Here is a 16,199-nt window from a genome sequence, read left to right on the forward strand (position 1 = left end):
TGCACATCCAGGTCTGTTTGATGGATCCACGTGCACATCCAGGACTCTGGATGATGGATCCATGTGCACATCCAGGGCCCTGCGTGATGGATCCATGTGCACATCCAGGTCTGTTTGATGGATCCATGTGCACATCCAGGACTCTGGATGATGGATCCATGTGCACATCCTGGGCTCTGGATCCATGCGCACATCCAGGTCTGTTTGATGGATCCATGTGCACATCCAGGGCTCTGGATGATGGATCCATGCGCACAGCCTGGGCTCTGGATCCATGCGATCTGTTTGTGTTTTTATCTGGAGGCTCGGCCGCCTCTCGCCGCTCCCCTCCCTGCCCGGCGCTGTTCCTTTAACGACGGGGCGGGCGCTGCTCGGCGGGGCCGTCCCGGGTCCGGGGGGGAAGTGACGGGCGGGGGGCGCGGGCAGAGCCCGCTCGGCGAGGGAGGGACGGACGGACCGAGGGACGCTGAATGAGCGGGGCGAGCGAGGCAGCGCCGCGGGGCCGGGGGCGCGGCGGGGCCGCCTTTCCCCGCCGCCTTCCGCGCTCCGGCCGCGCCCCCCGCCCGATGCGCTGAGCCCGGCCCGGGGGATGCGCGGCCCGCGGCTGCCGGCGCTGCCCGCGCTGCTCTGGCTGGCGCTGGCCCCGCTGCCCGGCCGCGCGGCGCGGGCTGAGCTGCGGGTGCGGGTGCGGCTGCCCGGCGGGCAGGTGACGGAGGAGAGCCTGCAGGCCGACAGCGGCGCCGACTGCGTCAGCCTGGAGCTAAGGGCGGCCGACGGCGCCCTCGTCACGCTCACGGCGGATTTCAGACAGGTACGGGGCGGGGGAGAGCATCCCCGGGGGGTTCGGGGAGGGAGAGAGCCAGGGAGAGCATCCTTGGGGGGTTCAGACCGGTATGGAGCTGGGGAGAGCATCCCCGGGGGTTTCGGATAAAAGTGGGACTGGGAGAGCATCCCCGGGGGATTCGGACAGGGAGAGAGCCGGGGAGAGCATCCTCGGGGGGTTCGGGTAAGAACGGGACTAGGAGAGGATCCCCGGGGGTTTCGGGCAGGGACCGAGCTGGGTCCATCCCCGAGGGTTTCGGATAAGAGCAGAGCTGGGAGAGCATCCCCGGGTGCCGCGTGGTCCCGGCGGAGCTGGAGGAGGATAAAGGCTGCGGGATGGGAGCGCTGGCACCTCGCGGGAGGGTCTGGTCAGGGCTTTTCGTGCACTCTGTGAGTGCTTTTTGTGGGATGAGCGCTGGGGACGGCGATCTTCCCGTCCTCCTCCCAGACCCGCGTCCATCCCAGCTCGGAAGCTGGAGAATCTTGACTGGGGGTCCAGGAGCCAAAAGGACCCTCGGAATGCACAAAGCCCATCCATCCTCTCGCACCGTCGGGGGCTTTGTTTGATCTCTCCGGCACAGCTCCAGGACAGTGAGCCAGGCTCGCTGTCCCCACCAGTGTCACGCCTGTGCCCGGGGCTGCCTCCACGCTGGAAACAGCTGGAAGATCCCAGTGGGGACGGGCAGCAGCTCTGGTGCTCCTGCCTGAGTTGTGAGCGGCGCAGTTTGCCCAATTCCTCAGAGTTTTGCGTGGCAGGCTCAGCACAGCCAGGCAGGGCAGGAGAGGCAGGGCTGGGGAGATTTTGGGTTCCTGGTGTGGGGCTGTCCATGCCTTGCTGTAGCTCTGGGATATCTCTCTCCGCGATGCCACGGGGTACAGGTGATTCCTCAGGTGAGCTCCTGCTGTCTTTGGGGCTTGTGTGTGGTGTGGGACATGTGTGACTGGCAGCTGTCAATTCTGAGCTGAAACCCCAAATCCTGCACATCCCATGGGATGGAGATGCCAGTCCTGGCTGGATGCAGAGAATCCCCGCAGCCCAGGGAAGCACAGTTTGCCCAGGGTGCCATGGCTGTGTTATCTCATTCCAACCCCCCATCCTGGCTTTTTGCTCAGGTGGACTTTGCTTTGCAGCAGGAGGAAGCCCAGAGCCATGAGATAGGAAGGTGCTGTGTCCCTGCCTGCTGTGAACCTTGGAGCCTTTTTGCCAGGGATTGCTCTGGTGCCTCTTCCCAGTTCAGTCTCAGTCTCCCTGCAAGTCCCTCAGATGTCCCTTTTCCTCCCTGAGAAGCCATGGTGATTTTGGAAGTGGTGGCATGTTTCAAATGTGGCGTATTTCAAATGTGGCGTGTTTCAAATACTCCAGCACATGTGCAGGGAAGCTGCTCTGTGACTCCTATTAAAGAAAATATTAAATAATTGCAAGCCATGAGAGGTTAGGAAGGGCTCTGAAGCCATGGATTGCAAACTTGCACATTCCCAGGCCAGGGAAATCCAGACTTACTACAGATCCCCTAGGCAGGTCCTTTGGGAACCTGGGATGTGACCTGGTGATTTTCTCAGCATTTCTCATTTGCTTCAGCTCCTCCTGAGAGCTCAGAGCTCACCCACAAACCCGACTGAGTGTGTGTTACATCTTCTCTCCCTCCCATCCTTATTAGAGCTGAGTTTATTCTGGGTTGGGGCTCTCTGGAAGTGTTTGGGGTCCGTGGGTTAAATCCTGAGCTCCACAGCCCCTGCTGGAATTGATGGCCCCTGGAGGGCTTTACAAGCATCCAGCTTGTAGAAATGCATTCCTGATCCTCGGTTTTAGGGCTGAATTTATTCTGGATTGGGGTTTTCTGGAGGTGTTTTGGGTCCATGGGTTATATCCTGAGCTCCACAGCCCCTGCTGGAAGTGAAGGTCCCTGGAGGGCTTTACAAGCATCCAGTAAATACATTCCTGATCCTCAGTTTTAGGGCAGCTGGGGCCTGACTCTGTCTGCTCCGTGGATTTGCTGGGAAATAGCTGGGAAAAGCCAGGGGAACATAAAGGAGCAGGGAGCTGCTTTGTGGTGAGGTGAGTAATGTGTGAGCAGGCAGCAGCCTGGCTGGGCTTCCCCCTGACCTGCTGCAGCTGCACCCAGACAGTTCCCTGTTCTGCCCTGCTGTTCCTCTCGCCCAAATTACCCAAATTACACAATTTCTGCCTGCTCTGGAGGTCGTGGGGCTCTGAGTGTTCCCAACAGCAGCTGGGGTTGTTGTCTGCTGCCCTTGAGCCTGATGATGTGGCCAGGATGCTGGGGTTTTTCCACAAATGAGTTTTCCATTCCTCTGGCTTAAACTGCAGGGGGTTTGTCCAAAGTCAGGGGTTTATTTGCTTTTTTTTATTATTATTTTTTTCTCTCTGCTGGCAATTTGTGGTTGCCAGACCAGGGGCTGGAGAAGAAAGGAGCTAAATGAGATCATTGTTCGTTGCTTTGCTCTGACACTGGTGGGACTTGAGCAGTGCCTGGGGCTTCCACAGGGCTGGGATTTTCTTTTCTCTTCCATCCCTGCCTGCCCTACAGAGCTGGAGCTGTGTTCTCAGAGCTCCAGGTTATTTTCTCCTGGGTGCAGCACAAACTGGGCAGTGAGAGTTCAAACTGGGACTCATTTTCTGGGCAGAGCAGGGGTGACCCTTTGTTTTCTTGCAGTTTGAAAGAAGGGAATGAAAACGCTTCTCTTCCTGTGGTCAGGCATAAAATGTATTGCAAAAAAAAAATCAAATTTTGTATTGCAAAAAACCAAATTTTGTATCCAAAAAAAAAAAAAATGAGGGGGCTCAGCAACCTTGACTGTTGTGTCTGATTGGAGTGGAGTGAGGTTGCCAGTTGTTAAACACGGCCTGAGAACAAAGTGGGTGGGTTTATTTCAAGGTCAGCACAAAGATAGGGAGAAGTTTCTCTTCCTTTTCCATTGCTGGAAAAGTTGGGCTTGGAAACACAGGCGAGGAAGCCTGGGTAGTGCTTTAACCCTTGCACTGCCAGTCCTTTTCCGTGTGGATAAAGCTGCCGCGTGATGTTTTTGGGGTGGTGGTGTCAGAATTTCCTCATGTGGGTGACAAATCACCAGGTGGCACGGGAAGCATCCGACCTCAGATTTTATCTGTGTGGTTTGGAAAGCAGCTTCTTCTCTGAGCAGATACCAAAAGTAGGAAATGAGGGACATTCAGCAGTCTGTGGGAGGGGTCATTGAAACACCCGGCTGTTCGTTACTCTGTAGAATTGTATTTATTGCTCAGAAAATTTGCTTGTTATTCCCCCTCTCCCAGCACATGCTTGATTTGCCGTTTTCAATACTTGAATATAAGAGGCAGCAGACCCAAATTCTCCATTCCAGCCATTTCCAGACACAGAGGGGTTAAAATCCGTAATCCCCACCCATTGAGGGTAGCTCAGCTGGCTGGACCCCGGGTGTGGATGCAGCCCCGAGCTCCCTGTGCTGTGCAAACTCCTGCAATTCTGGCCAGCAGTGCTGCATCCCTGGGGCAAGGGCTGCTGACAGCAGTGCAGAATTGGCCCCAGCAGCGCTGCTGTCACCCCCTGTCCCCAGCAGCACATTCTCCTTTTTTCCCTGTGCCCCTACAAAGACAAAACTGGGTCCCCACAGCAGCCCCGATGTCCTTAGGGGAGAGAAATTTGGCAGGAGAGCTGCAGGGAGGAAGGCACTGAAGTGATTTATTTCCCTGGGAACTGCTTTGCTCCACTCGGCGTGGATTCGTTGCTGGGCTGGGAGCTGGACCACACAGGATTGTAAATCCCTGCTGGAAAAATAAAAAAGAAAACAACCCGGGCAGGGGGGGCTGAGCTGCTCTCACCCCACTGATGGCTGAGAGGGAAGGAGCTGGAGGATTTCCCTGCTCCTCCTGGGGAGTGCCGTGGGTAGGGACGGGCAGCAGTGGGATTTCTGTGCTGAAACAATGGGATTTTGGGATGGGAGCGCTGATTTCTGTGCTGAAATAATCAGATTTTGGGATGGGAGCGCTGTTTTCTGTGCTGAAATAATCAGATTTTGGGATGGGGGCGCTGATTTCTGTGCTGAAACAATGGGATTTTGGGATGGGAGCACTGATTTCTGTGCTGAAACAATGGGATTTTGGGATGGGAGCGCTGATTTCTGTGCTGAAATAATCGGTTTGGGGGGGGGGGGGTTTTTTGTGCTGAAACAATGGGATTTTGGGATGGGAGCGCTGATTTCTGTGCTGAAATGGAATGATTTTGGGATGGGAGCACTGATTTCCCTGTTTTTTTGGGTGGATTGTGTGAATGGGATTTTGGGATGGGAGCGCTGATTTCTGTGCTGAAACAATGGGATTTTGGGATGGGGGCACTGATTTCTGTGCTGAAACAATGGTATTTTGGGATGGGAGCGCTGATTTCTGTGCTGAAATAATGGGATTTTGGGATGGGAGCACTGATTTCTGTGCTGAAACAGTGGGATTTTGGGATGGGAGCACTGATTTCTGTGCTGAAACAGTGGGATTTTGGGATGGGGGCACTGATTTCCCTGCTGTAACTGAGGATTTTGGGATGCTATTTCTGTGCTGTCGGATTTTGGGATGGGAGCACTGATTTCTGTGCTGAAACAATGGGATTTTGGGATGGGGACGATTTTGTGCTGAATAATGTTTTGGGATGTGTGATATGGTTTTGGGGGGACGGTTTGTGCTGAAACAGTGTTTTTTGGGAGCACGACTGCTGTAACAGAAGGATTTTGGGAGTGGGAGCATTGATTTCTGTGCTGAAACAATGGGATTTTGGGAGCACTGATTTCCATGGTGTAACAGTTGGATTTTGGGAATGGGAGCACTGATTTCCCTGGGATATCTCTCACTGATTTCCCTGCTGTAACAGGATTTTGGGAGCACTGATTTCCATGCTGTAACAATGGGATTTTGGGAGCACTGATTTCCCTGGGATATCTCTCACTGATATCCCTGCTGTAATAATGGGATTTTGGGAGGGGAAGCGCTGATTTCTGTGCTGAAGCAGTGGGATTTTGGGAGCACTGATTTCCCTGCTCTAACAGGATTTTGGGAGCACTGATTTCCCTGTTCTAACAGGATTTTGGGAGCACTGATTTCCCTGCTCTAACAGGATTTTGGGAGCACTGATTTCCCTGGGATATCTCTCACTGATATCCCTGCTGTAATAATGGGATTTTGGGAGGGGAAGCGCTGATTTCTGTGCTGAAGCAGTGGGATTTTGGGAGCACTGATTTCCCTGCTCTAACAGGATTTTGGGAGCACTGATTTCCCTGCTCTAACAATGGGATTTTGGGAGCACTGATTTCCCTGCTGTAACAATGGGATTTTGGGAGCACTGATTTCCCTGCTCTAACAATGGGATTTTGGGAGCACTGATTTCCCTGCTGTAACAATGGGATTTTGGGAGCACTGATTTCCCTGCTCTAACAATGGGATTTTGGGAGCACTGATTTCCCTGCTGTAACAATGGGATTTTGGGAGCACTGATTTCCCTGCTCTAACAATGGGATTTTGGGAGCACTGATTTCCCTGCTGCCTTGAGGAGCTGCTGTGGCCGTGCTGCAGGGCTGGCTGTCCCCTGCAGTGTTTGTCACCCATCCCCAGCTGCCGCTGCCCCACTCAGGGCTGAGGATTCCGCACCCTGAGTTATCTGGAGAGTCCCTGCTCTGCTGGGACTTGTTCCCTGCTGGGAAATTCTGCAGGAACCTGGAGTTCAAGGTGCTGTTTGCTGCCTTGGCTGGGTACCCACCTTGGCACTGATTCACTGCTTGTCCTGCTGGGAAAAGGAGGCTGGGGAGGGGAAGGTGCTCTGCAAGCTTTGGGGAAAGCTTTGGTGGCTCTTTGTTACATACAAGTAGAAATAATATTGTATATTTTTATATTTTATATTTTATATTTTAATTTTTGTAATTTATATTTTATACTTTAATATATATTTTGTATAGTTATATTATTTATATATTTTATTAATATAAATATATGAATATACTTATATATTTATATATTTGTATTTATATTTGATATATTTTATAAATATATTTATTTATATTTATTCATGAATATTATATTCCTATATATTATATTCCTATATATATACCTATATTATAAATATAGGTATATTTATTTATTTCATAATTTTTTTTATATTTTATATAATATAGTTTAGGCCCTGCTGTTCTAGCTAAGCTAGCTTCAGCTTATAAGTTCCATCTAAGTTCCCAAAAGGAAAAATCATAAGAATAAAGGCAGTTAACAACCTAATCTAGTAAGAAAAATAAGTTTGCACCTGCCTAAAGAATAAATCTGTCCCATGAGAATCAGTGGAGAAAATATATAAACTAACCAAATGAACTCTTTAAAATATATAATATATAAACTTCATAAATAAAATAACAATATCAATATAAATAAATACTGTAATATATAAATATAAATATATATAAATATATATTTTGTATATATTTATAGATATATTTATATATTTATATATTAAATTTATATATAAATATATATTTATTTATATTTATTATTATATATAAATATATAATTATATAATAATAAAATAATTATAATCATAATTAATTATATTTATATATTTATATAAAATTTAAAATATTATTAATAATATATACATAACTTCAAATATATAATACATAAACTTTATAACTTTAAAATGTATAAGCTAACTCTGTCTAACCAAATATAGAAATTTGACAGACATACAGCCTGGCCATTTGCTGACCAATATACACAAATAAATAAGTGTATTGTTAGCCAATTAAGTCTTACACATTCCTTCTGGTATTTCCTATAAATACGAGCTTTGTGACCAAAGAAGGGGCTTTTGTGCATGAAGAAACCGAGTCCTGTCTGCTTCTTCAAGCTCTTTTCCCTCTGGAATCTTTTTGAAGCAGCCTGGTTCGGTCCTTGCTCCACCTGGGGCTGCAGGGAGAGAGGGACCAAAGCCAGGCAAGGATTTGGAACAGGGAAGAGAAGAAATTGGGTTTGTTTAGGACAGAGTGGTCACTGCAAGGTCCAGCTAAAGGTGGGATTTCCCCCCTCAGAATGCTACAGGAGCCACAAAATATATCCTTGAAAATATATCCTTGAAAATATATCCTTGAAAATATATCCTTGAAAAAACAGCTTTTTTAAAGCTGTTTCAATGCTGGCAACCCAGCCTGTCCCAATGCATCTCCCTTGGTGTCAGCTCTGGAAATCCCTGGCACCTGGAGTTTGGGCACAGGGAGTTGTGAATTCTCCATCTGCATCAGCCCCGAGGAGGAAAGATCTGCCTGGCTGAAGGCTAATTCTTAAATAGATGGATCAGGAGGATTAATCAGCTGCTCGGCACGTTCTCATTTTACAAAAATTGCCTCCAACCTGGGAAGTGCTGCACTGTTTTTAATCTCCTGCCTGTGGAGGTTTTCGGCCTGAATGCAAAGCGTGGCTCTCCCTGCTTGCTTTTCCCAGCCTGTTCAAAGGGAATTAGAATTAAACCCTCAGCTGAGGAATATGCCAGAGTCAGCTGCTGGGTTTAGTCCACTCGTCCATGGGCCCTGCATGCTGGGGGAGCTCCCAGCTGGACCAAATGTGGATGGGGAATGTGGTTTGTTCCCCTGACTCAGTGCGACACCTCCCCATTAAATCTCTCGGGAAAAAAAAGTAAAAATTCCACAGCAATTTCACAAGAATTTTTGGAATCTCTTTCTTCTCAGTGCCCTGCTCTTCGTTGTGCAGTCAACAATTGCAGCAGCAAGATGATTCCTCCCATCCTGGGGAGTGGAAATGCTGTTCTTGCAGCTGTCCAGATGCGCACTGAATGGCATTCCCGTTGCTCTTCTGGGCATGGGAGAGAAGGCAGGAAATAAACAGGGGGCTCAGTGAGCAGGGAAGCTCAGGTGGAAAAGGGAAATGCTTCCTTTTGGGGCTGGAAAAGAGAAATGCTCCTTCCTGGGGCTTGAAAAGGGAAATGCTCCCTTCTGGGGCTGGAAAAGAGAAATGTTCCTTTCTGGGGCAGAGGGAGGCTGGCAGAGGCCAGGGCAGCGAGGCATCCAGCAGGAACAGCTTGGGAGGAGAGGGATCTGAGCAGCTGGCACAGCTCTGGTTCTGCTCTCCAGCCCTGCCCAGCTCTCTGTGCCGGGGTTTGGCTGCAGGAGGTGCCAAAGGCAGGGGTTGCTCTCCCTGTTCCAGTCCTGCTTAGCCCTTGGGGTGGGATGGGGTGGCACCAAGGGATGGCAGATTCCCACAAAAGGCACTGATGCCCCTGAAGAGGGAGGGATTGATCGCTGCAAAGAAATCAGGGTTTGGTGCCAGAGCAGGACACAGGGTCCTGCTGTTGGCCAAGGAATTCTGTGGCTCTACGTGAAGTAACTGTGACTGATTTCCAAGCTGGTTCTGGAAAGGACTGCAATCCATGTTATGTGAAACGACAAAATCAGTGACAGAAAAGGAAGTCAGCTGCAGCTGATCATCATGGCTCATTCTGCCTTTAATAATTCCATTCTCACTTCTGTTCCACACGCTCAGGGATGAGGAACTTTTTCTCCACTTGTCAAGAAGCAAGTGAGGGGAGGCAGCAGAGGAAATCTGGGGCTGCTTACTCAGTAAGGCATGAAGTGATGGCTGTGTGATATTTGCTCAGCAAAACCAAACGAGGCTCCTTGGGCCTTTGCTTCCCTTCTTGGGAAGGCACAGAAACCCTCAGCTCTTGGGTGTGGGATGTGACCTGGCAGCAGTTTGTCCTTGCCACAGTGAGATTGTGAAAACCTTTCATTCTTTACAGACGCCAGGGATTGTGCTGCAGGCTTTGGGGTGGGATTGGAGCTGGGACCACACCCCTGTGCTCTGGTGTCAGGACCCAGCACATCCCTCTGTCTGTCCTGAGCAGCCCAGACCCTGCCAGGGGGCTCAGGGACCCTGGCACAGAGCCCAAAATGCCCCTGTGGTTTTGATCATGACCTGTGGAGCAAATTAGCAACCTTAGATGAAGATCAGCAAGCCATGACAAATTAAGTAGAATGATAGTGAATTTATCACGGGGTGAAAAAGTAGATTTTGGGGTTTTTAGAATGGGGGTTCAGGGGGGCAAGATGGAGGGATCTGGGTGTATCCAGCCTTTCTCCTTCTTCTTCTTCTTCTTGGCCTCCATCTTCTGCTGTGATGGTGGCACTTTTGGGTTGGTTGAGTAGAAGCTCACTGTGTAACATAGGTGATGGTATTGGGAAGTTATGGTAAATATTGTACACATAGTTTTTAGTATAAAGACATAACTCTGCCCTGGGGGCAGGCAGAGCGCCTCTGTCTGACCTGCTGAACAGACCCCAGCAGGACAGGAGAAAGAATTTTATAGATAAGATACAATAAACAACCTTGAGACTGAGAACTGAAGAGCTCTGAGTCCTTCTTCAAGTGTTGGGCTGGGAAAAGAGACTTTTCAACATTTCTTGGGGTCACTCTGAGCAGCGAGAGACCCCGACACTCAGGCAGCACAGGCAGGAGACCTTTGGCTTTGTTTTAGGGCTGGAGCCTTTCTCTTTGACCCCGACCTCTCAGTTCACCTCGCCGATGCCAAAGATTTGCAGCTCTCACTGTTGTTATTTCTCTCCCTGTGTCAGGAGGTGAAGATTTTCCGTGCCTTAATCCTGGGGAGCTGGAGAGGGGCCAGAGCCAGTTCCAGGCCCTGTGCTTTGTGACCCGGCTGCACCGCAACGAGATCATCCCCAGCGAGTCCATGGCCAAGCTGCGCCAGGTACAGGCTCCCTCCTCCCCTCCAGCCAGCAATCCTCTGAGTTTTCCTGCCTGGATGCCCTCCTCAGGCTGTTCCCTGGCTGCTCAGCTCTTCAACCCACCTCTGACCACCCCTCCTGCTTGAGGGGTTTGGTATTAAACGGAATTTGTCAGTGGTATTGAGCCAGATTTAGTTGAGCCTCATTTGTGTAGTGGTTTAGTTGAGCCTAATTTGTGCTGGGGTGTGAAAATCCCTGCCCCAGTGAAGCCAGGACTGATCTGGGACCATTTATCAGGACAAAGCATGGAGAAACCACCACAGGCAAGGGTAAAACATCGTGGTTTTAGTACCAGCAGTTACAGGATGCAGGTGCACATCTGTTGTCACATCTGGTGTTGGCACCACATCTGTAAGGAACGAGGTGCACCCAGGATTGAAGTTGTGGTGATTTCCTCTGCAGAAAAACCCCCGGACAGTGAGGCAGGCAGAGGAGGTGCGAGGCCTGGAGCACCTCAGGGATACCAAAACCTTGAGGGGTTTGGTATTAAACTGAATTGTCAGTGTATTGTCATTTAGTTGGTTTGTTTGTGTGCTTTAGTTGATATTTGTGTCAGGGTGTGAATCCTCCCCAGACAAATCTGTTAATAAAATGGAGAACAAAATGTGTTTCGTAACAATGTTATTTTAGTGCTCTCACCAGTAAGGTACATCTGTTCTCAATCTGGTGGGTTAGCACATCACATTGTGTCTAGAAATACAGGTAGGTGATTTCTAGAAAACGTCAGAGGAGTGCGAGGCCTGGAGCACCTCAGCATGGACGTGGCTGTGAACTTCAGCAAGGCTGCCCAGCTGAGCTCCCACATCCACAACGTCTGCGCGGAGGCCAGGGAGGCCATTTACACCCGGGAGGAAGATGTCAAGTTCTGGCTGGAGAAAGGTGATTTCCCTGCAGCTGCTGCTGTCAGCAGGCTGGCACGGTGCCGTGCTGGCTCCTGCCAGGTTTCTGGGGATCAGCACGGATTGTTTTGGCTCTGAGGCACATGTGTCACCCTGCCCTGTGTGTGAGCAGATCTCGCTCCTCCTGCTGGCGCTCCCTGAGTGAACCTAATTTGGGATTTTAAAAGTGACCTTTTCACCTCCTCCACAAACCCAGAGGAGAGACATTGGCTTTGTGTCTTCTGGCTTACTGTCCCCAGCGTCTTTTGCTCTCCTGTGCTTCCTATTCACATTTAAGTCCCTGGAGATGCTCTGTCCAACCTCCTCCTTGACCTGAGGACTGTGCAGAGATACCAGAGCTGGCTTTGGTGGCTGTCTCCTTTGGCTTAATCTCATGGCAGCACCCTGAGGAGTGTCTGTTCACCCTGAGGGATGCCTGTTCACCCTGAGGAGTGTCTGTTCACTCTGAGGGATGCCTGTTCACCCTGAGGGAGCCTGTTTTTTTTCTTTTTAGGCTGTTCACTCTGAGGGATGCCTGTTCACCCTGAGGGATGCCTGTTCACCCTGAGGAGTGTCTGTTCACCCTGAGGGATGCCTGTTCACCCTGAGGAGTGTCTGTTCACCCTGAGGGATATCTGTTCACCCTGAGGAGTGTCTGTTCACCCTGAGGGATGCCTGTTCACCCTGAGGAGTGTCTGTTCACCCTGAGGGATGCCTGTTCACCCTGAGGGATGCCTGTTCACCCTGAGGAGTGTCTGTTCACCCTGAGGGATGCCTGTTCACCCTGAGGGATATCTGTTCACCCTGAGGGATATCTGTTCACCCTGAGGAGTGTGTCTGTTCACCCTGAGGGATGCCTGTTCACCCTGAGGGATGCCTGTTTGAGGTGCTGCCGGACTTTGCTTTCCTTGGGGTCTTTTATTTCTCCCGTGGTTCCCATTCAGGTTTTAGTCCCAACAGCCCTTGGAAGCATTTTCCAACCTCCTCCTCAGCCTGGGAGCCACGTTGGGGATGAATTTAGTGGCCCTTCCCTCCACCCTGAGCTCTGTCTGTCCTTGCCCCTGCAGGAATGGATGGCTCCATGTTCGAGGTGCTGCCACAGAGCTCGGACCTTGCTTTCCTTGGGGTCTTTTATTCCTCCTGTGGTTCCCATTTAGATTTAAGTCCCAACAACCCCTGGAAACATTGTCCAACCCCCTCCTCCTCAAGCTGGGGGTGACTTTGGTGGCTCTGTCCTTTGGTGTCCCTCCACCCTGATCCTGTGTGTGCTTGCTCTTACAGGAGCGGACGGCTCCATGTTCGAGGTTCTCCCCCAGGGCTCGGACCTGCCAGACCTTGCTTTCCTTGGGGTCTTTCATTCTCCCATGGCTCCCATTCAGATTTTAGTCTCAACAGCCCTTGGAAACATTGTCCAACCTCCTCCTCACCCTGGGAGCCGCATTGGGATGGCTTTGGTGGCTCTGTCCTTTGGTGTCCCTCCACCCTGATCCTGTGTGTGCTTGCTCTTACAGGAGCGGACAGCTTCATGTTCAAGGTGCTGCTGCAGAGCTCGGACCTTACTTTCCTTGGGGCCTTTTAGTCCTCCTGTGGTTCCCACTCAGATTTAAGTCCCAACAGCTTCTGAAAACGCTCTGTCCAACCTGCTCCTCACCCTGGGAGCCGCGTTGGGATGGCTTTGGTGGCTCTGTCCTTTGGTGTCCCTCCACCCTGATCCTGTGTGTGTTTTTCCCCCCGCAGGAGTGGACGGCTCCATGTTCGAGGTTCTCCCCCAGGGCTCGGACCTGCCGGAGCTGCAGCGCTGCCGGCAGTGCCCCGAGCGCTGGCGGCCGTGCCTGTGCAGCTACTCGCTGAGCATCGAGTGGTACCCCTGCATGCTCAAGTACTGCAAGAGCCGCGACGCGGCGGGCAGGCTCAGCTCCTACAAGTGCGGCATCCGCAGCTGCCAGAAGGGCTACACCTTCCACTACTACGTGCCTCAAAAGCAGCTCTGCCTCTGGGATGAGGAAACTTAGAGCCAGGCCAGGCCTGCCAGGGGTGGCTCGTCTGCCCCAGCCAGGAGCTGGCTGCTCTGGAGAAGGAATGATGTTCACAGCGGTGCCTTGTGCTCTGTGCCTTTCCTCGTGGCCTTTCCTGGCCTCCCTCCCCACACGGGACCCTGCCCGGGCTCAGCTCGCCGGCTGGTGATGCTCTGGCTCCCTGGAGCAGGAGATGCAGGTTTTGGGGTGAAGCACAGGGAAAAGGGGGGTGCTGCCCTGCTCTGCAGCCTCGAGCCGAGCGGGCAGGGCGAGGATCTTGCTGACCTGACATCTCTGCTGCTGAAGAACCCCCTTTGCTGCCTTCACCACCTCCTGGTGACACATCCACGGGGAAACAGCTGATTTTTGGGACCACAGCCCCTGAACAAGGAGGCTTTGAAGCCCACCCAAAGCAAGAGCCTGCCTGTAGCTTTTCCTAGTGCCTGACTGGCTGTTATATCCCCCTGTGGATGGAAGATACACCAGGGGGAATAACCCAGCATCTCATGCCCCTGAAGGGCTGGTAATTAGGGCTTTAATTAATCCCTCTCTAGACTAGTGAAGGCCCAACTTTTTGTGTTGGTCTTGTGACTGTTCCACTAAGAAAGAAGCACCCAGACACTCGTGACTGCCACCAAACCCTGTGGTTGGAACGGGGAGAGGAGGATCCCAGGTGGGGTTTTGAAGGAGACAGGATTCTACATCCACGTCCAGTTTTGTGTCCTGCTCTGCCAGCCATTCACAAGAAGCTCTTAAATAACTGTACTGCTTTGCTGTGCCTTGGTTTCCCCCATATGTTAAACAAGGGTGACGCTGAAGTTGTCCTTGGCCCTTGGAATATTCCTGGAGGGATCAGACAAAAAGCACTGGAAGTGCTGCTTGGGTCTGTGTCCTCTTCCACTCAACTTAGGACAAGCACAGAGGAGAGAGAAGCTCTTGGGGTCTTGAGGAGCCCCTGTGCCTCCTGGTGAAAAGCCTTCACAATGTGCCTTTTTGCCTAAAATACAGGAATTTTTGCAAAGAAGTAAAAAAAAAAAATAATTTGGTCACAATTATTTTTGTATCGATCACTTAAGGGGGGTGGGGGGAGAAGGGAAAGGTATTTTAATATTGGAACATGAAGTAAAACACAGTTGAAATGATTTTTTTTTAAAAAGACAAATTATTTATCATTTGTAAGGTAAAATAAACTGATTTTTTAAAGCATCCTTGGCCTAGAAGTTTCTCTGTGCATGATACTCAGTGTGTGAATTTAGATTTGTTCTTTTAGGGGTAAATCTCAAACCTGCACCTGGTGAAGAGCCGTGGATTGGGGGAGAACATGCAGGAATTTTGGGCTCAGCAAAAATTTTGGACTCCCTCCATAGGGAGACAGGTTTGAGGCTTGTAGGGGAAGGTTTGGCTCATCCCAAGCAGTTGTGGGGGCTTTGAGCTCGAGCTCTGCTGGATAAACCCATCCCTAGGAGCAGGTCCTGGGGGCTGGGGGCTGCTCCTCTCACCCAGTGGTGCCACGAGGCTCCTCTGGGTGTGGAAAATATTCCTGGTGAATAGAGAAAATATTCCTGGTGAATAGGGAAAATATTCCTGGTGAATAGAGAAACTATTCCTGGTGAATAGGGAAACTATTCCTGGTGAATAGGGAAAATATTCCTGGTGAATAGAGAAAATATTCCTGGTGAATACAGAAGATATTTCTGGTGAATAGAGAAACTATTCCTGGTGAATATAAAAAGTATTCCTAGTGAATAGAGAAAGGGTCCTGGCAAATACAGAAAATATTCCTGGTGAATAGAGAAACTATTCCTGGTGAATATAAAAAATATTCCTGGTGAATAGAGAAAATATTCCTGGTAAATAGAGAAAGTATTCCTGTTGAATAGAGAAAATATTTCTGGTGAATACAGAAAATATTCCTGGTGAATTCTTCCAGGAAAAATTAAATTTAAAACAGATAAAATTTAAATTTAAAATAGCTCCAGCTGAAGAGAGGGCGGCACTTTGGGGCCAGCCCGGAGCTGCCGGCGGCTGCTGGAGGAAGAAATGAAATGTGGAGCTCTGATTCCCTCTAGTGTGGGGAATGCAGGGATGGCACCAGCACCTCCAGCTTTTCTCTGCTTCACCCACCAACAATTCACCCTTTACTGGGGCAGGGGGAGCAGGGGGTTGTTCTGTGCTGTCTGTGGGGTTTTGTTTCCCAGGAATTGGGGTTAAACCCCCCAGCTCTGGGGCAGGCTGTGAGCAGGGCGGGGATGCATGCCAGGCATTGCTGTCCCTTCCCGCGTGTCGGGGATGTCGGGACAGACACGGGCTGGCTCTGGGAGAGTCGGGACCCATCCCAGCGAGCCCTCGTGGGCTTTAGTTTGGAATTCCGAGGCTCTGGAGCGGCCGTAGCCGGTGCAGTTCGCCGGCCTCCAGCAGTGGGTGCTGGCGGAGCGCGGCTGCGCTTCGGGATGTCGGGATGATGTCGGGATGTCGGGACAGGGATGCTCGTGGTCCAGCCGGTCCCTGCAGGATCGCAGGATGTCCCCAGCCCTCCCAAAAATAAAAAATAAATTAATAAAATTGGGGATTTTTTGTAGCGTCTCGCTGCAGGTTGTGCTTCCAGGGCCCGTGCCAAGGCCCTGTCCCATAAATCAGGTGCTGCCTGCAGAGTTTATCCAAGAGACACCCGGAGCAGCAGGGGAGGAAGAGC

The 16,199-nt window shown here is 50.7% G+C and overlaps 1 protein-coding gene across 1 annotated transcript; it reads left to right on the forward strand.

Moving 5' to 3' along the window:
• The first annotated feature begins 589 nt into the window (after positions 1-589).
• Positions 590-14,528, forward strand: OAF (out at first homolog). The gene is given in 6 exon segments (XM_030965071.1): positions 590-811; positions 10,444-10,468; positions 10,471-10,577; positions 11,017-11,056; positions 11,353-11,493; positions 13,230-14,528. Coding segments are annotated over 6 exon segments (810 nt in total). The 3' UTR covers positions 13,505-14,528.
• The last annotated feature ends 1,671 nt before the right edge of the window (positions 14,529-16,199 follow it).

Source organism: Camarhynchus parvulus, chromosome 24 (genome assembly GCF_901933205.1).
Source record: "Camarhynchus parvulus chromosome 24, STF_HiC, whole genome shotgun sequence".
Lineage (NCBI taxonomy): Eukaryota > Metazoa > Chordata > Aves > Passeriformes > Thraupidae > Camarhynchus > Camarhynchus parvulus.